We start from the raw sequence: 21,443 nt of genomic DNA, 5'->3' as shown, positions 1-21,443 counted from the left end.
GTTTGCTTGGTCTCGTGGTCTCGCAACTTGTTGACTCCAATTCCACAAAGATCACTTAGAAGCCAAGCATCCATAAGGCCTTTTGAGACTAAGGGCTACCTTGACAAAGCATACTCTCAAACCCTATCCTCAAAGGCCCTCTTAGCCCTTCCTAGAGAGCGCATCATCTTGTTTCTAAAGAAAGCAATATATTTAGTTGGGTCTCTCTTGTAAATAGGCCTACGAATCACTCCCTTATCTTATCATTGACCATATATTTCTCACGATTCCTTATATATCGGGACTCCTCCCATTGGTGAAAGTCCATAAAGAGCAGGGAGCCTTAGCTGAGGTGACAGTTGGCTATCACTCCATTGTTGCCCTTGACCTAGCAGTTGCCCTTTAGGATTCCTTCCTAGGTCCCATACTAGTTTGAGAGGTAACAGTTACTTTGTGGAGATGTGATCTTATGTGGATTTTTGGCTATTGGAGACTAGTGCTTGTTGTGGAGACATCATTTTGGGATTGAAAGAAGGCATGTTCTTGGATATATTGTGAGTACATTTTGTTGAATATCATTTATGGTTATTGCATGTAATGAATATTGCTAGGGTTTCCATGTTCCATGTCTAAAAGATTTTATTTATATGAAATGCTTGGTAAATTTTGCATGCTTTAATCATGTATCCTTGAACTCCCTGGAGAACCTCCTAGTGAGTTTTTCTCTAGTGAATTTCTCCCCTCATAAAGAGATAACTAGGGTTAGCAAGTGAAAACCTAGGGTTTCCCCCCTTACTCCCTTCAAGGGTTTGTTATTTCCATGGTCAAAATCTCTAAGACTCCATCACCAAAGTAGATAAAAGGCACTAGCATCCATATTGATGGTCAAAATAATAAAAAAACTTCAGAATCTCTTATTTTCTTCTCTTCCTAAAATTTCAGCCCTAAAATTTCGGTCGTAAAATTTATGAACTTAAAATTTTGGCCCTAGAATTTTGGACACTGAAATTTCGACCTTTTAAGACAAGCCACTAGGATTAAAGTTTCAAGCAAAATTCAACTATGGCTTGGACGTTGAGCTGAATTGAAGATGTTTCACCTTGTTAAGCCTTAAAACATCAAAATCTAGAAATTTTCATTGTTGAAAGTGCTTCCCTAGGGCTAATGTCATCAACCCTAGGCAATTCTAAGGCTTGAGAAACCCTAATTCTGCATTTAGGCTTCAACTTAGGGTCATTTGAAGGTTTGTTTCTCTTGTTGTTGATCATATCTTTCAAGCAAACCTTTTTCTTCCTCTTGTATGCCTAATTGTGTTATTTTCAAATCATACCTTGAAAACCCTAGGCTACAAGCCTCACATTATAGGCCTCTTCATAGGTACGCTATTCCTTATCAAATACAATTGAGCCTTGTTTTTAGCATGAGTACCTTGACTAGGCCTATTGAAGTATCACCTTTGAACCTTTGACCTAGAATATCTTTTAAGTGACCTATAATGGGAAACCTCCTTTGTGGTGAAATTCCACTAAAGAGCAGAGTGGAGTGCTGAGGTGACAGTGACAGCCACCTCATTGTTGTGTCTTAGTTTGGCTTTTGCCTTGTGAGGTATCTCACAAGACCTGCTAGATTTTGAGGTGACACCCACAAAGTGAGATGATGAAACCTATTCACCACATTTTTTTGAACTGCAAATGGTCTAAAGAGTGCTGGAATTTGGTATGGGTTACTTGCCAGCATATCCTATATAAACAGTTCTTTTGGAAGCCACACTTTTGGAGGACGTTGGTTTGATTACTCCTCATTTCAACAGTAGCATTGTATTAGAACTGTGAACCTGTACGTAATCTGGAAGATTAAATATAATGTAGTCTTTAGTGGGTCCGAGTTCCCTATTGTTTTGTTTCAAGAACGTCCTTTTGATTTGTTGGTTGTCCAATTCAGAGTTAAAGGCTCTCTCAAATGTGAGACACTAATCCCAGGACTCAATCCATCCTAGAGGAATTCTTATAGTCCTTGTACTCTAGCATTGTACTTTGTTTTCTCGTATTTTAATATAAATAGCATTTTTCAAAATAGTGTGAAATTATGTTCAAAACACTACAATTCAACTACCCATACATGGAACACAAATGTGTTTCCAATACAAAATTGTTGGACATAACTTGTGCGCTCCTCTCAAATCTTCATCAATGAACATAGTTGGTTTTCTCTCAAATCTTGAGGGTCCTCCATCACTGCTGTCTATGTATTTTGCTTCATTCAATCTGGATCTGGCCCCATCTTCACATCAAATGCACACAGAGAAAAGAGAATCATATGTGTTAGGTTTTAAGCTTCTGTGGTTGTCATTTGGAAATTTTTGATTCGGATCATCCATAGTATTATGTGCATCTCGTCGACGTTTTGAATCCCAAAGGGGATCCATCTTCAGGACAGAATTGAGTGATAGATTGAAGGAGGAGCTTACTGACCAGACCAGATAAATACCTAATGCATAAAACAACTGACATATCTTTACAAAAAGCATGAACGTATACAAAACATTGATGAAGCCTTTCATACATAACTTCTTAACCCACTTAATGTGTGAATGTTGTCCTTATGCTAATTAAGTCTATGATTACATTTAAATCTGAGCACTTGCATGACAGTTAATAAACTGTATTTCACTAACATTGACTACTAACCAACATTAACATTAAATTTACCTATTACTAACAATTAAAAGTTACATAACAGAAACGGATATGATAAGAGATACAATCAATACATTCTTAGATTTTCAGTATCAACCAGATGATGCAGATGCATACACATTAAAAGCAAATAAATTAACATTCTTCCTTTTTCATTTATATTTATCACATAACAGAAGACAACAAAGAGAAATTGCACATGCAGAAACACAATCCCATAGGAAGAAAGTGACATCATTAAAAATACTGCTCATCATGTTCAGTCCAACTATCCATATATGATCAGTTTTATAATACTGAGCTTCTCTAGACAATTGCACCAGTTACTCCACATATATAAATTTGCTCCTATTCCACAAGTGGACCTGAAATATTATAAAAAGGAATACAAATATGTGCACACATCAATGGCAAATTTACTTTGTAATATTAACTAAATCAAGAAATATTGATTATAAGCTTTAGATTTAATCAAGATCCTGATTGAGAGAATAAACTAATTGTTTATGCCATAATTAATGACATTTTAAAGATTCACTTCAATCAAGACTTTGGTCCCCAGCAAGCAGGAAAGCAGTTTCCATCATTTCTGAATAAGATACAGACTAGTGCTCAGAATCATCCTCACACCAATTTTACAAATTACACCCCAACCAGAACATGTCCAGCTACAAAAGTATAGTGTATGTGATTTCCGCTTTACATGTATAGATTAATTGCAACTTGCCACATTAATCTTCCAATTACATTTCCACAATCATCCTAGACACTTCTTAGAATAGCCGTAAAACATTTCAAATTTCATTTGAAAATCTGGCAAGAAAATATTTTAGGGGAACTAGTTCCCTAATGATATCAGATAATAGCCAGAAAAAATAGCAGATAACATGAAGAAGTTATAAAGCCTATAAAAGTTGGGTTTTAAACTGGACAATCAAATTTTGAATTTGACACCACCTTCACAATTCAAATACGAAAAAACAATAATGCTAGTACAAAATTAAAAATAACATTATAACAACCTCTTCGGGAGAAATTGGAACATCATGATCTGCTGCCTTTGTTGTCGGAGTAATAATACATTTCTGAAGACGTTGATTCTTAACTAGACCTGTATTAAAAAGCGTGACAACCATTGTCACTTTTTCGAACAACAGCTATGCAGACAAATAGATTTCCTTCAATTACCATGTACAATTTTCAAATAAGCATACCATCTGGGAGTATGTTGCCACAATAGTTCCGCACGCCTTTGCTATAAACAGTCCACAGTGACGTACTAGTAGTTCCAGTCACAAATCCTCTGACTACAAGAATGAGAGGACAAATACATCACGATGTGCATCAGGACTATCAGGCTTTTGAGATTAAAAAACAATTCGTGAATGTAAAGATAAAAAAGTGATATAATTCCATCAGGTTTTCCATATGCAGTTTTAAAAAATGTACAAAAGAAGTACAATATTTTTATATTTTGTACATCAATGTTATGAATAATATATATAAATATAATATAAATATAAATAAGAATAATAATTGTAATAAAGATTAAATAAATAATGACTAATATAGAAAAGACATGTCTCTAAGGACATGACCATTCATGAAGGGGCACCTGCCTAAGTATATAAGTGGGCCATCATTTGTAACAATCACATCTCATGTCACTTCTTATCATAGTTTTCAAAACCGGCCTTGCTAACCGGTTACCGGTCTAACAGGCCGGTTAGCAGGCCCACCGGTCAAAACCGGCCAAAAAACCCGGTCAAGGGGGCATTTCTCCTTTTTTTGCAAAAAACTGGCTGGTTAGGAGGCACGCCCACTGTCAACTGAAAAAGCCACTTTTTGACTGTGTTTTAGGGGTTTTGGAGGGAAACTAAGGGTGCTTTCCCTCCAAAAACACCCTCTCCAAGCCTTTAAGAGGCCCTCTCCCTCTCATTTGTCTCACACATCTCATTTGGAGTGTTTGTGAGTTTGCTTGGGAGCTTGGAGAGTGTTGAGTTTTTGCTGGAGTAGTGGAACAACAAAGTTTAAGCTAAGTAGTAGTCATCATGCCTCCAAAAGCTGGAGATACTGCATGGGCTCATTGTGATATGATTGATGGCAAAATGATCTGCGAATATTGCCAAAAATCCATTCAAGAAAGGGGTATTAACAGGTTCAAGCAACACTTGGCTGGGATAGGAGGCCATGTAAAGCCATGTGGAGCACCAAATGAAATAATAGGGCATATTAGGGCAGAATACCTTCAGGAGTTTGAGACTCAAGTCACTGAACCAATAGAGAATTTTGTGACTGAAAAGTTTGGGAGTTGAGACTTAACCAACTGAGTTTGATCATGATGACTCAATAGAAGTTTCAAGTGATAATGTTGATCACTATTATAGTATTATCATATATGTAGACTTGAGTCTTGTAGTAGGCCACTAGCCCCATAGTTTGTAGGCTTTGTTTTTGCACTCTAGAGGCCATTTAGAGCCTCATTGCTTATGTATTTTGTCGATGATATGTATTGCACTTGGTGCCATTTTGATATATGCACCTTTACATGGTATATAAATGAGCAATCTTTGCATATTTTGTCTCTATTGGCTTGGGATCATGGTTTTAAATCTTAAAAATAGTTTTTTCATTAAAAACTAATTATTTAATGTATTTTTCTAAAACCGGATCGTTTAGACCAAACCAATCCCGGTTAGACCGGTTCCGGTCGGTAAACTGGTTCATTAGGTGGACCAGTCCAGTCACCGGTTCCGGTTTTAGAAACACTGCTTCTTATATACACTATTCAAATGTATCCTTCTATCCTCAATGGATGTTTTCGTATTCCAAGTGTTCTGAAGATTATTGTGAAGTATGAACTTTATTCGTTACATTGGTATCAGATCCACGTTCCCTAATCCCTGCTTTTGGCCATCAACTCTTCGTCAAGTTCATTGTCATCGCAATTGATGCTTTTGGCCAAATAAAGCTTACTTGGAGGTTCTCCATTATGTTGGCAGGCCTTTGACCATTAAAAAAAATAATAAAAATAAAATATATATATATATATAAAGAAAATTTTAAAAAGAGAAGTCAAAAAAAAAATCATTAAAATTTATAAACTTAAAAAAAAAATCATTAAAAAAATGTTTATATATTAGAAAAATCAAAATCAAAAAAAAAATTAAAAAAAAAACAAAAAAACAAGTGCATCTTGGACGGTCGTCGTTTGCATCCACAGCAGCCATCGCAACCACCACCCTAAACTTGCATCAACTGCCAGTGCAAACCACCCATCGTAGTCGCAGTCGTTCGACACCAGTTGCCTCCTCTATGCCTCGTTCTCGTTTTCTAACAGCCGCTGCAATACACCTTCACGCCAGAGCCACTCTCCACGCACATCCACCAATCCCTACTCATCCCTGTTTCATCGTCGGCAACCGTAGCTACAAGTCGTCGTTTACGTACCAGCTGTTCCACAGCCACCACTACCTTCCATGTCAGAATTCTTGTTCGCCACTACCATTTCTATCATTTGCCATATTGTATTATCGATACATAAAATTTGCAATTTGTTAGACGATAGTGAACTCAGTCACCGACAACAGTGCAATGACCTTAATTAAATTCGTAGCCACATCTCTCCATTTTCGATTTTGAAAATGGTATAAACTTTTCAAGTGACCATCTGTATAATCATGTCTTCTCATAACAATTGAAAGGGTATATATTAAAGTGATTTTTTAATTTGGGTTAAGGGTCAAGAAGTAAAAAGGACTTGAAAATATATTAAATTATAAAATAAAAGGTTTTTAAAAGTTTAAAGAAAAATAGAGAGTATTGAATACACAAATTTAAAAGGGTATTACAATTAACTCTTTAAGAAGTGGGATAAGTCTTAGGCTATATGTTTTTTGTTTCTATTTCAACGCACTCTATACTATTTTATAGACAGTTTGTCACAGCCCAAAGGGGGCAATGTTTTTGAAGGCAATGGATTGTGAAGGGTAGTTGAAAGATTCCCAATTCATTCCTGATATCTTGGTTGAAGCAGTTGGGCCATAAAATGCCATCCAGGTAAAAGCTGACAATGCAACGGCGTGTAGAGCAGCAAGCCTAATTATTGAAGGCAAATATCAGAGCATCTTCTAGACCCCTTGTTTTGTACATTCATTGAACCTCATGTTGAGCAAGATGGGGAAGCAATTAAGTGGATTCGAGTTATTTTCGAAGAGGCAAAAGAAATTCAAGCCTTCATCACAAACCACCACATGTCCCAAAGCATCTACAGGGAATTTGCAAAGTTGGAGCTCCTTAAGGTACCTAAACTTTAAAGTTTATTTCATAAATTCTAATTTCTATGACTCTAAATTCAAATATGTAAATTGGATTCTCAAATGTCATGATTTGTGAATCATAATAGGTATTCAATCAATTACGAATTTTAATTTATTTTAACATTGACACTTGCAAGTTGTTGAGACTCGTTTTTCTTCTCACATCATAGTCTTAACAAGGCTTATGCAAGTGAAAGAAGCATTACAATCAATGGTATGCAATTCTCTTTGGAATCAATGGAGGCAATCCCAATCTAAAAGAGCACAAGCAGTGAAAAGATTGGTTGTTGATGATAAATGGTGGGATAGGGTGGAGTACCTCTTGGCATTTACTAAGCCAATTGTGGATTTGTTCTGCATGTTTGACACAGATATGCCTAATTTGAGAGAGGTGTATGAGGGCATTGATTCCATGATAGTGAAGATAAGGGTGATTATAAATGCCAAGGTGAAAGACCCAGATGAAGTATTTTACAAAGAAGTAAAAGATATATTGACCAAAAGGTGGAACAAGATGACCACCCCATTGCACCTTTTGACCTATGCAGTGAATCCAAAATATTATTCTGCAGAGTTGTTAAGTGATCCAAAAAGAACTACACCAAACAAAGACCCAGAAGTCTCACAAGGATTTAAACAAGCTTTTAGAAAACTTTTTGTAGATCCTGAAATTGGGATTCAGATTCGTTCAGAGTTTGCTCATTTTGTGGGAGCAGAGAGTTTCGGTGTTGATATTGATTGTATACAGGACAAGACCAGATTAAGTCCAATTGATCGGTGGAACTGCTATGGTGGGGAACTTCCACATATCCAAAAATTGGCCATCGGGATCTTGTCAAAGGTTGCTAGTTCCTCTTCATATGGCTTCATCCATTCAGTGAAGCGAAACAGATTGGGCTCCAAGAAGATTGAGGAACTAGTGTACATTCATTCGAACCTTCGCCTTCTGTCACACAAGAGTGATGAATACAAATTTGTGCCCACCAAACTATGGGATGTGGAACCAGAGTTGCCTGACTTGGATATGACGTTGAATGTCAGGTCTCATATGACTTTGTTTGATGAGGAGGCACCAATAGTTGGATCTTCAAGTGGACATGGCAACAATGCTCCCACTCCTAGAGAGGATGTGGTTCTTAGTGACATGAATGAAAACATATTTGATGATATGTAAATGTAATTTATGATGGTGTTTTAAACTTTTAAACAATGAACATTGAATACCATAATATGCCATATGAATTATGAATAATGATAGTAGACTACCAATCATAGTTCATTTTGTACTTTGTACTATGTAGTGTGCATTATTAATTTTGGTGATGATGTTGTAACTTGTCATGTTGATGATTGAAATTTGAACCAAAAACTTGATAATATGTTGAATCATGAATGTTATAATAATCATTAATGATGATGACAATGTTTATGTTGAATTGATGATGATGATAGATGATAATTGAGTATGTATTTTTAGATATAGAATCTAGATTCTAAAAGATGAATGGTAATATGAAATTCTTTTATATATGTGTGTGTGTGTGTGTGTGTGTGCCATTTCCTTGTCGTATTATATTCAATTCTTTTGAAAATTTGTCGTATATGTTTCAAACCTCATATTTGTGTCCATTCTCGTATCTATTTCAATGCAACTTAGCCACAGATTAGATGCGAATCATTGTTGTATAATGCGGGCCACAAAAATGTAAGTTACAAAGTTATAGATCCAAGCCACAGTGAGATATATGCGAGCCACATAAATGCGAGTTATAGAGGTATAGATCGGAGCCACATTAAGATATATGCGAGCCACAAAAGGATATGCCAGCCACAGATATGAGTTGATCTACTTCAAAGAACCACCGAACTTGGTTGACCAAAATGATGGAGGATAGGTGTATATTTATAGTTGTTCCTTTGAGTGAAAAGACACGACCATTGAGGCAAGCCGACATAATGAGGCCGACTTGTAACTTTGAGGGAAAACATAAATTTAATTTTTCTTTTAATAATATATTCACATGCCATTAATGATTGCTTTCCCAAGCAATTTTTTCACGTCAAATAATAAAGGAGGAATGTCAAACACATCAACAATAATATTTCTCTTTAACCAATTTGAATTTTCTCTTTAGGACAACATGGGCTTGTTTTGGGTCTTTGGGAAATACATCCCATAGTTGCCCCACTTTTCAACAAATTATGGTTAATTTCACTTGGAATTATTTAAACTTTAATGTGAGGGCAAATTGGAGAAATGGATATGTGATTTGTACGTGATTGCAAAAAAAGGAATTAATCTAGGGTTTGCTTCCTTTATGGCTTTTATCCTTCGAATGAAAACAAGAGAGTCACTTGGAAATCCAACAAGAAGAAACATAGGAAGATACCTTCTACCCTACTCTGAAAATAGATGTAAAGGGAATGAAATTGTACTGCCATGGCTTACTTAGGCATGTTGGTAACACTAGCTCATGTTATTTTTTCTAACACAAAATATCCATGTTGCGGTGCCCTACATCTTGTTTGTAGTTTGATTCATCATTATAGGTTGGGTTGTTGCACATTGAAGTTCATGCACAATGCCTTAAGTGATTTGTGTTAACATAGATCCCAAAACATCATAGGGTGTCCACCTATATTGTAAAAACAGGCCCCAACTTGGTGTTCCTGTTCAGGAAATGCCAAAAAAATCAAAAAATTGTCAAACCGCAACCAAAACATTATTGAAACACTTGTACAGTGTTTTATGATTTGTAAATGTCGTTGAAACATCACTGAAACGTTTTGTCGGCATTTCAGCACAAAGTTGCCCCATATTCATGATTGTTTTTTCTTATGCAAGCTCACTCAAGGCCAAGAAGGGTGTGGAGCCCTTCTATGGCCTAAACAAAATTAATCTACCATTAAAATCTATCTCTGATCACTCCACAAACAAATTTATCTCTAACCAACCAACACTCTAGCTCTGTTGAACAAGCACCTTGTTCAGTTTTTGTTGATGAGGATGAAGATGAGGAATATTATGATAAATATGTAATTGTACTTGTCTTTAACTCATGTTTTATTTCATTTTTAGCACATATAACAACAAATAAAGACTAATTTTGGATGTATAGACTAATTTCAAAGGATGATTTCAAAATTTTGAATGTATAGCCTCATCTAAAAAGGATAATTTTGGCTTTTTAATCATCTATGAGAGTTAAATATAGACTTGGTTCTCCTTCTAAAATGTCATTTATGTGTCTTGTTCTTTTTTTCTTGCAAGATAATGTGTGATTAACTTATTTGTAAAAAAATTACACACACGCACACACATATTTTTAGGATATTCCGGCACATGGGAAATAGTTAAGTATAATTTGGTCTAGTGTAGAGTTAGGTAAAGTGTGTTTCTTTACTATGTACATTTGTAACTTACAATCCGACGGTCACGATATGTTCTAGACATGAAGTGATCCGACGGTTCATTCTCTCCTCGGTATTACCGACACTTGATCCGTGGCTTAACACCCGATTGGTCCATGATCTCTATTTAAAGAGCATGGAGGGTCATTTGTAGGGTGACCGTTCATGAGAGAAGCTTATGTAAATTTTATTTCTTTTATTAATAAATTGCCTGAAGTGGCTGTGTTGGCTTAGGCCGTGGACTATTTCCCTCTTTGAGGGTTTTAACCACGTCAAGAATACTGGTGTATTGATCTGTGATCTGTTTGTGAGCGGTGTCCTTTGGTGTCCTGTCTGAGGAAGTTACCCTGTAAATTCCTACATGGTATCGGCGCAGTTTGAGGGCCGCATCCGTTGGTGATCCAAATCCGAAGCCGGTACAACTGCATCCAACTGTCATTTCCTAGCTCTACTATTTCTGACTGCTTTCAGGCCAAGAGGACTGTTCTATTGTGTTAGGAGCATCTGTTTCAGCGAGGAACCCCTTTCGTTTCACACAAAAAGGTTTCCAGTAGCCCTAGCTACATCATTTTTAAGATCTGGAGGTATACAGTCTTTATTTGTAGTTTTAGTTTTTCATCTCTCTGTTTATTTCGGTTTATTTAGCTCTCTGTTTTTTTATTACCGGACCTATACCTTTCATTTCTACATATGTTCGTTGCCCCGTGACTCTGTGCGATCTGGGCAAATCAGAAACAGAAAGGAAGAATTTTTCTCATGTGTATGCTCTTTTCGGCCGCACCTTAGTGTCATCTCGGAAAATTAGAAACATTGAGAAAAATATATAGTTTCTGGCGAAAGCTAACTTCAAGCCATAAGGTTTGGTTTTTTTGCATGTCCGTATTGGGTTGTGTGATTTTTTGTTTTGTAGGCAAAAAGAGCTTTTTCAAGTAAGCACGCACCCCAAAGCTTCAATGACTAGAAAAAAAATAAAAAAATAAAAATAAAAACCCCCTTTCTCTTTTCCAAAAATTACTAACCTTTTAAACTAGCTCACTTGGTCCAAAGTTACTTTATGAGAATATAGGTCTTGGATTCAAGTCTTTCTTTTTGTTGAATTACTTTTTCAAAAGCACATGTAACTTATGTTTTAAAGTTACTTTATGTAAAAGTGTTCTCACCCATTATAAAAAGTGAGTCACATATAATTTTAAAGTCTCTTTATCTTTTATTTAAGTTACAATTTAGTGAGTAGCTCATAAAGTACCATTGTAAAAGTGACTTTCACTTATTTATAAAAGTGGGTCACATAAAATCTTTTTTTTAAATGAGCTAATTAGATTAAGTTTGGATAGGGGGCGATTTTTTTTTAAATATAACATTATCATTCATTTCCGCACATTCACGCACTTCGTCGGCATCTTCAACAATTTTTCTTCAAACAGCCATAACTTCTTCATCCGGAAGCCGTTTTCAGAGCCGTTTCTTTTTAATCAGCCTAATTTTTCGAGATCTTTCCATTGGAACACTTAGTTCAGCATCTACAACTTCAGTTTCTGTTAAAATGGAAATTTCATGCCAAGTTATTCTTGACAGCACCAACTACTTCCAATGGTGGCCTTACATTGTGGATTTACTTAGAAGTAAAGGTCTTTACAGAATAGCCTCAGGCTAAGAAACTAAACCTAAAGATGAAGATAAGGCAGCCAAATGGGAAAATAGGCAAGATCAAGCACATGGGTTGATAGGGATGTCTATTTCTCCAGACCTTAGATTCCATATCGCAGAACTTGATACCCCTAATGAAGCAATGAAACAACTCACTAAAGTTTTTGGAATTAAAAATGAAATTAGAGCCCATCAACTTGAAAATGAGTTGCTTATGTTGGACCCCAATAATTTTTCTTCCATTGAAGATTTTTTGTCCAAGTTCAAGACCCTTAGACTTCTCTTGGAAGGTGTTAAGGTTAAGAAAGAAGATGGTAGCCTTATCTATTCCATTCTTACTAAGTTGGGACCAACCTACTCTGTGTTTGTTTCCACCTTCCATTCTACTAGAGAAGCCTTTATTTCTCAAGGACAAGACTACAAGTCCCCCTCTTTTGATGCCTTTTGTGATTCTTTAATAAGAGAACAAGAAAAACTCTTACATCTTGGTCTTCTTAATCTTGGAAACTCTTCTAAGAAAGCCTTAGCCGCCCAGCAACAACCAAATTCAAAGAATCCTAAGAAGCAATATCCTAAAAAGAATGGTCCTAAACCAAAAAAGGGTCCTAAGCAATTTCAGTCTCAAAATGAAAAATCATTTCAACAAAATGATAAGGCAAATAAAAACAAAGGGAAGAAGACTGATAGACATTGCCACTTTTGTAATCAAGATGGCCACTTAGAATCCAAATGCTTTAAGAAGATGGAAGCCTTGGAAGCGGCAATGAAGAAGCATAACATCCATTTGCAGCACTCTTCAACTTCAACTTCATCTTCAAGAATAACACTTTTTGCATGGGATTCGTCTAACGAGGCAGAGGAATTGCCCGGACGGCCAAAAGTGGCTGGAATTCGGGTAAAAAAATTTCAAAAAATCTTGTAGAGACAGTGTTTGAATCGTGTTTTTGATGCTGAAAATGGATTCATCACCATCAAAAACGTCTAGGACACCTAAAATTTTGAAGTTTAACAAGTATAACTTGAATTTACAAAAACCTTTGCCGGATTTTCTCCAAATATGACCAGAGTTTCCATAACTTTCCGGGCAATTCCTCCGGCTAGTTAGACTACGGCTTTTGCATGTGGTTGTCAAGCATCTCGTTCTGGTTATGCACTAAATGTATCTTCTTCTTCTCATTCTCATGAGTGGCTCATTGATTCTGGAGCTTCTTATCACATGGCCAAAAACAAAGCCATGTTTTCTTCTTTAAATGATTGTAACACCAAAAAACATTTATGTTGGTGATAATAGATCTCTTAGTGTTGTGGGGACTGGAACTGTTCATCTAGACAATGGTCAATTTAATGATGTATTATGTGTTCCAACCTTATCCTGCAACCTTCTATCTGTACATCAGACAACTCATTCAGGTGAAGGTAAAACTGTTGAATTTTCACCTCACGATGTTGTAATTAAGGACCTAAGAGATCTTAAACAGATTTTAGCTACTAGTATTGCTGATGATTCTACAAGGTTGTGTAAGTTTAACAACTTTGGGTCATCACCTCTTCCATCGGTATTTGTTGCTCATAATGATGAAGTGAGCAAACTTTGGCATGAGTGATTTGGTCACTTAAACTATCGCTCCCTTCAATATCTATGTAAAGAAAATATGGTGACAGGTCTTCCTATGGTATCTTGCAGAGATGGTGTTTGTTCCGGATGTGTATTCGGAAAACATCATTGAGATAGTTTTGAAAAACGTGTCTCTCACACCTCAACCCCTTTACAACTTGTGCATAGTGATTTATGTGATCCACTTCTAGTTGTTTCATTCTCTGGCTACAAGTATTTCTTAGCTTTCATTGATGATTTCTCCAGACGCACTTGGGTATACTTCTTAAAACTCAAGAGTGAAGTATTTAACATGTTCTTGGCCTTTAAGGCCTTTGTTGAGAAACAATCTGAACATCAAATTCTTAAGCTAAGATTTGATAATGGCGGAGAATATGTTAACAACAAATTCATCAACTTTTGCACTGAGCATGGAATTCAAATGCAGCATACTGTTCCATATACTCCACAACAAAATGGTGTAGCTGAAAGGAAGAATCGCACCTTAAAGGAAATGGTTAATTGCATGCTTCAATCTGAAGGACTTAGTTCTAATTTTTGGGCAGAAGCAATTAACTGTGCTAATTACATAGTAAATCGCACTCCTACTAAGGTTTTAAAGAATATCACTCTAGAAGAAGCATGGAGCTCAATTAAACCAGATGTAAGTCACTTTCGTGTTTTTTGAAGTGAAGCATGGGCCCATATTCCTGATGAGAAACATAAAGCCTTAAAACCTAAGAGTGAAAAATGTATTTTTGTTGGAAATTCTGAAGATGTCAAAGGATATAGACTTATTCCACTTGAGTCCAAAAATGTTATCGTTAGAAGAGATGTAAAGTTTGATGAAAATATATCGGCCTATGAGCCTAGTTCGGCGGATGTGCCACCTCTCTCTATCCCTTCTACTTCTGAAAATATTTCTTCTTCAAATCATGACAGCGAGGATGACAATCATCCCCCACCTTCTCAGAATCCTCCTTCAGCGCCTCAGCTTCCAAAATGGATTTGTGCTACTTGGGATGCAGCAAGTGATCCTACAGATCAGCGACGTACACTTTCTCAGTTCGATAGAGCCTCTTCTTTACTGGCTCAAGCTTCAGCGAATTATGATCCTGACACCTTTGCAGAAGCTTAAGGCCATCCAGATTGGGACGCAGCTACGAATGAAGAATATCGTTCATTATTGGCAAATGATACATGGGATCTTGTTCCTCTTCCAAAGGGACGAAATCTTGTTAAATGCAAATGGGTTTACAGAACCAAGTATGGACCAGATGGAAAAGTTGATAAACATAAAGCTCGTCTTGTTGCTAAGGGTTTTTCACAAGTTGAAGGCAGTGACTATACTGAAACCTTCTCCCCTGTTGCCAAAATGAACTCTATCCGCCTTGTTCTTTCCCTTTCTGCATCTTTCAAATGGGAAGTCCATCAAATGGATGTTAAATTTGCCTTCTTGCATAGGGACTTGCATGAAGAAATCTATATGGAACAACCTCCTGGCTTTATACAAACAAAATCCAGCCTTGTATGTCAGCTTCAAAAATCCCTTTATGGTCTCAAGCAAGCCCCTCGGGCTTGGTATGCCAAAATGGATAGCTTTCTTTTAGATACTGGCTTTTCTAGGTGTCATTCTAACAATACTGTCTACACCAAGAAAGTGGGTAAGTATCTTATCATTCTTGTTCTTTATGTTGATGATCTTATCCTTACTAGTAGTGATCCCAACCTTATAAACCAAACAAAGTCTAGTCTTAAAAAGCAGTTTGAAAAGACAGACTTAGGAAACTTGCATTATTTTCTTGGTCTTTAAGTCTTGCAATCCAAGGAAGGTATTTCCCTTTCCCAGTCCAAGTATGCTTGTGATCTTCTACACTAGTTTCACATGGAAGACTGTAAGCCAACCCCTTCTCCCTTTTAGTCTGGAGCCAAACTTTCAGTCACTTGTACTTCCCCTAAAGTTGATGCTACCTTATACCGTCAACTTGTAGGAAAACTTTTGTATCTGACCCATACCCGTCCTGACCTTTCCTTTGTTGTTGGCCTTATTGCTCGGTTTATGCAAAACCCACATGAAAGTCATTGGAAAGCAGCTAAAAGAATACTTCGTTATGTTCGAGGTACAATTCAGTTTGGGATTCATTACAGTGCAGAAGCATCTCCTCTATTGGTTGGTTTCACTGATTCCGATTGGGTTGGTGACCCTGATGATCGGAAGTCTACTGCAGGTTATGTCTTCACTCTTGGTTCTGGACCTATTACATGGGCTTGCAAGAAACAAAGTGCCATTTCTCTTTCTTCAGCAGAAGCAGAGTATCGTGGCGTCGTAGAAGCTAGTAAGGAAGCCCTGTGGCTTCGTCAAATCCTATCATAGTTTGGTTTTCAGCAGCAGTATCCGACTACACTTTGGTGTGATAATCAAAGTGCCATTCAACTATGCAAAGATCTAGTCCAACATTAGCGCAGCAAACACATTGAACTACACATGCACTTCATCAGAAAGCTCATTCATGACCATGTTCTTGAAGTGCAATATTTTTCAACCGATGATCAAGTTGCAGACATCTTTACAAAGGCTCTCACAGAGGTGAAGTTTACTAAACTTCGATTTATGGTTGGAGTTCAGGAAGTTGTCACTAAGGGGGGATAGGCTCTAATGCCTCCTTCCTTCTCTTATTGTGTCATATTTGTACATCCTTCAATCCTATCCTAAGTTGTTCTTAAGGGGGGATGTTAGTATATTCCGACACATAGGAAATAGTTAAGTATAACTTGGTCTAGTGTAGAGTTAGGTAAAGTGTGTTTCTTTACTATGTACATTTGTAACTTACAATCCGATGGTCACGATATGTTCTAGACATGAAGTGATCCAACGGTTCATTCTCTCCTCGGTATTACCGACACTTGATTCGTGGCTTAACACCCGATTGGTCCATGATCTCTATTTAAAGAGCATGGAGGGTCATTTGTAGGGTGATCGTCCATGAGAGAAGCTTATGTAAATTTTATTTATTTTATTAATAAATTTGCTGAAGTGGCCACATTGGCTCAGGCCATGGACTGTTTCCCTCTTTGAGGGTTTTAACCACGTCAAGACTACTGGTGTATTGATCTGTGATCTGTTTGTGAGCGGTGTCCTTTGGTGTTCTATCTGAGGAAGTTACCCTGTAAATTCCTACACATATATCAATTTTACATGTCAAGTGGGCAGTAGGGAGGAGTTGCTCTTATCCTCTCCATCCGGGTTCCAATGCAACCAAGACTTACATGCTCGCTCTTTAGGAGTAATTTCTACAAGAAAGATAATCGGCTCACCTAGACACGGGTGGGTTTTCCATGGATGTAGCTAGTGTCGATTGTGTGTGTGTGTGTGTTACATTTATCGTTATTGGAAATTTATCACCAAGGGTCCAAAATTTAAATTATCGACAATATCGGGGAAATTATTGGAAAGTATCGAAAATTATTGAGAAACTTAAAAAAATACAAAATTAATCATTCTTTTCAATTTTTTAACTTCTAAAACAACATCAACATCAAACAAACACATTGCTACATAAATATGAAAATAAAATCGATATATAAGATGTATAGATGCCAAATGATACATCAGATATCGATATTGAAATGTGATATTCGTCCTGAGTCATAAGATATAATAGAATGATACAAAATCATATCAAAAGAAAAATAAAGGTATCTCATTAGGTGAATCATGGCAATGAAAACAACAGATTTCCCCTTGTTTGCTTGATGAAAAATGGTCACAACATCCTCAACAATATTATTAGAACTGGACCAAAAGATTAGTCGACCAAAAAATACATAAAATATTCTAATTTTGAAAAAAACATATAATTCATGTGCATCCATATGAATCCAAATTATTTTACACAAATATGCACATTTTCTAATGTATATAGCAAGGGTGCATATAACCAAAATATTGTTGAGTGCACTCCATCTCCAAATCAAAATAGATCAATAGAGAGGCCCTAAATGGCCTATGAAATCCACAGAAAATGATGCTAAAACATATAGCTGCATAACATTAAAATCATTGCCTATATTGGGATTCTCCTCATCAAGATCACACTCTAAGCATTAAAATAAGATAAAAAAAGGTTAAAATCCTAATCATTGATTTTGCTTGAGTGAAGTGTACAAATTTACTAGGATCATGAAGGAGGAGCTCAATAGTCAATGCCACCAACATTGAGGTAGATAGAGGGCTTAATGATCTTGATTAAATGTTAGTCCAATACCCTCATAAATCACATAATCTCGCCAATCTTGAAATCCTAAAAATTGTTAATTTTACTAGATTTTGAGCAAGATCTAAAATTCTACTTTCTCCATATGAAATCCAATGGGATCGAAACAAATGTCAAACATCCTGAGTTAATTAATGATAATGTTATAAATTTATGTAAAAGGATGAAAATGAAAGATAAAGGAAAATGTCACTTTTACTATAAGAATTCAATATTACCATTAACTACTAGGGTATGTATCTCATGAGATAAATCATGGGAAATGAAAACAATAGATTTCCCCTTGTTTTCTAGATGGAAATAGTCAAAGTATCCACACAGCTTAAACCCCTAACTCACTTTTTAAAAGTAGGGTTAAAAGAAAAGAAAATAATCTCACACGAGTGGGCGGTTCAAGGTGGTTAGAGCATAAATTTTTAGGGTGGCTGATTGCAACGGCAGATCTTCTGACAAACTACCCAGAATTCCACCAGATCAACATCATTGGATGCAGATTGGCCACGTGATTTCCAAAATGGAATCATGATAGAAAAGAAGATAAAAGTTGACCAAGTTACATTGTTTTAAATATTGTTGCACAAAAATTATGATGTGCTTTGACCACATGACGACCACACGTGGAATTTAACGACAAAACTAGAGCACTCCACTAGTTTGACCAAATTAAAGAGGAAGTTAGGAGTTTGTTAAAATACCATTTGGAACAAGCACATGGTATAGCAAATCAATCTTTGCATTACTTTGATGTTTTTTAAACAAATCAACGAAATATTTAAGAGGAATTGCATTTTGTCTTTATATTTCATTATTCTTTAATAAACCCTTTCAAGTTTAAACTAGTTAGTTTTTTAGGCTTAGATTTAACCTCCATGTGGAGCTAGGATTTTTATGATTATAGATTAATGCTCTTATTCCAAACTAGGGGTGGAAAAAGGCTCCAATCACATTCTCATTGCAAGAAGCATTACAAGAAGAAAAAAAATGAAGGTATCATCAATTTTAAGTCAATCTATTTTTTTCCTCATTTATTTTTTTATTAAGTCAAATATATTATTTACTTACTCAGTTCAAGTTAAGGGTATTAAATTTTAAATCTTCAAATTTAACTTGGATAATTAAAAGTTTGATCTAGGGCTTTTAATTTCTAATTTTTTTAGGGATCGATTTAGAATTCAAAAGATTGACTTGGTCTTTAATGGCTAAATTACACATGATATTTTCACTTGAATTCTTATGATAAAACCTAACTTACATTAGTAAGGGTATAGATATCACGCTAGTTTCAAAAAAAGCTAGACCTTAACAAATGGTTTATTTTTATTTTTTATTTTCAATGTCTTTGGAATGTTTTTCTTAAATGTTTAAATGTCAAATTTGAACTTTAGTCACAATGGGATTATCTTAAATTCGCCTATTAATTGGAATATTCTCTTTGATTCATTCATCACAATTATACTTTCAAAATTATCACTGGTTGGTATTTTAATGGTTCATATACTCACGTTGAACATATTATCAAGTAAAAAGAGTCTAATGAATATGTCAGATATAAAGTAAATTCATTAATTTATGGATCAATAAAGTAATGTTTGAAATCCTTTATTTCATTATTTTTATAAACTCATGGTCCCTCATCACCATATGGTTTACCTTGCAATTATTGTTGACACATTTGACTCTCAAATCTTTAATTATTATGGTGTGATGATATGGTAATTTCTTGTATAAACGGTATCCACTATTTGCCAAAAGTAAATTGTCTTCCTACATGATCTAAAATATGGTTGATGTAACATGATAATGCTTGATATGAACACATGTTATTTATGGGCAAGATTTTTATTTAGAAATTTTTCGGCTAGAGACCTGTTCTAGGATCTTTAAACAACCAAAGGATTTGTCACTAAGAAGGTAAAACTACGATTGGGGGCAAATACACACAGGAGCCAAACAAGATTTCATGTCATTGGAGACATGTTCTCACCTTGTTGGATACCCATGTGACCCCTCTTGATACCCCTTCAAGTAGTATTGCATCAAACAAATGTACACAAACTCTACTTCCACGTACTCTTGAGGACACTGAAAGTCCCATACGTTTCCTGAAAGAAACCATTTGAGCGCTTGCTTTCTATAATGGCACCGAGAACAACACTTGAGAAGGTACTCACACGTACAGTGGTAATTGGGTATTATAGCTAAGGGTACTATTTATCCTCCTTAGAGCCTTGAGATATTGGGTCGAGTACTACTATTAGTGCCTGTTTATATATTAGAGAGCTATAGCACAAGGTAAACCCTTGTGCATAAGCTTTTTCATGCCCTAATATTTCTTTCTTCCAATATCTTCTATTTAACCAGCACCTATATTTTTCTATCATTTGGGAAGCAATACTTAATGGATTAATATTTCATTTACTTTAAATGACATATATGCAAGATTTCACACAACATTAAATCATATGGCTATTTACATGTTATAATAACTTTCCAACACTTAGCCAATTTGCACATATATCAACCATTGGTCATTCAAAGAATTTCCAAGCAACCTTTGACCAGCGTCATTCAAATAGAGTTTGAATTTAATCCTGGCCATTTTCTCACTTGTACTAAATGATAGGCTTAGGATTAAGTATAGGAATCCCCCCTTGATTATTTTCTAACCCCGACACCTGGTTAATTACCTCCTAGCAAATTAGATCTATTGAATAATAACACAGTTAAGATTTTAACACAAATAAAACATTAGAAGAAAAATTAAACACCAATCTCACAATCAAATGCACAAAAGATTTTTTTTCCTTTCAAATTAGTCCCTCATTCATTAAATTCAGAATTACAAGGGCATCCTTCCTGGGATAATGGCACACTGAGGAAAATACATACATCAATAATCCTAAAATAGATCCAATTAATCAAACACTTGATCAGTCCTTCAATCTACTGGCTAATCTGGATCCTTCCCTTACTACCCCTTACACTCTTCCTCAAACCCTGCACACATGAATGGAAGTCCCACACCCAATCACTAAGATCTCACTCTCACTATGTCTTGTGCTCAAGATGTTTCTTTTGTGTGTCCTCTCCCATAGACTACCCTTCCTTTTATAAATTTGAGTTATTGACTAAATCCACAACTCTAATTTCCAAAGTGATAGACAATTGAGATTAGATCTCAACATCACTTGAGATCATCAATTAAAGATTCATCTAGCTCACTAATGCAAATAACCTTTGCAATTTATTAGATTAAGTCACTTTATCATATAAAAAGGAATTAATTTAATAATTGAGGTAATTGCTAAGCCCAAGGGTCAAATTAGGTGACTTCCACATGCTTAAACATTTAGGCCCATGTAGAAGTACCCACCTAAGCTACTCTCATCGACACCCCTATTGGAAAATGTAACTAGGTTCGGTCTTCATAATTATCATTGTACTTATGTTATTGTATATTTCATGTAAAAAGCAAAAGAAAAACTATCATTTTTCAAAGCATGGGTTTCATGCTCAGGTCAAA

The 21,443-nt window shown here is 35.8% G+C and overlaps 1 protein-coding gene across 3 annotated transcripts in view; it reads right to left on the bottom strand.

Moving 5' to 3' along the window:
• Positions 1–21,443, bottom strand: part of PUR7 (purin 7) — a 234,922-nt gene that overhangs the window by 116,678 nt on the left and 96,801 nt on the right. For all 3 annotated transcript variants that reach the window (XM_089392427.1, XM_089392426.1, XM_089392425.1), the window contains 2 exons: positions 3,890–3,982; positions 3,698–3,786 (listed from right to left, as the gene is read on the bottom strand). In XM_089392427.1, coding sequence (XP_089248553.1) covers positions 3,698–3,786; positions 3,890–3,982 — 182 coding nt within the window. The remainder of the gene's footprint in view (positions 1–3,697; positions 3,787–3,889; positions 3,983–21,443) is intronic.

Source organism: Pinus tabuliformis, chromosome 1_1 (assembly GCF_031772625.1).
Source record: "Pinus tabuliformis cultivar Carrire ecotype Pingquan chromosome 1_1, CPIR1, whole genome shotgun sequence".
Classification (NCBI taxonomy): Eukaryota; Viridiplantae; Streptophyta; class Pinopsida; order Pinales; family Pinaceae; genus Pinus; species Pinus tabuliformis.
The sequence above is the reverse complement of the archived record's forward strand: the minus strand, read 5'-3'. Positions and strand labels throughout refer to the sequence as shown.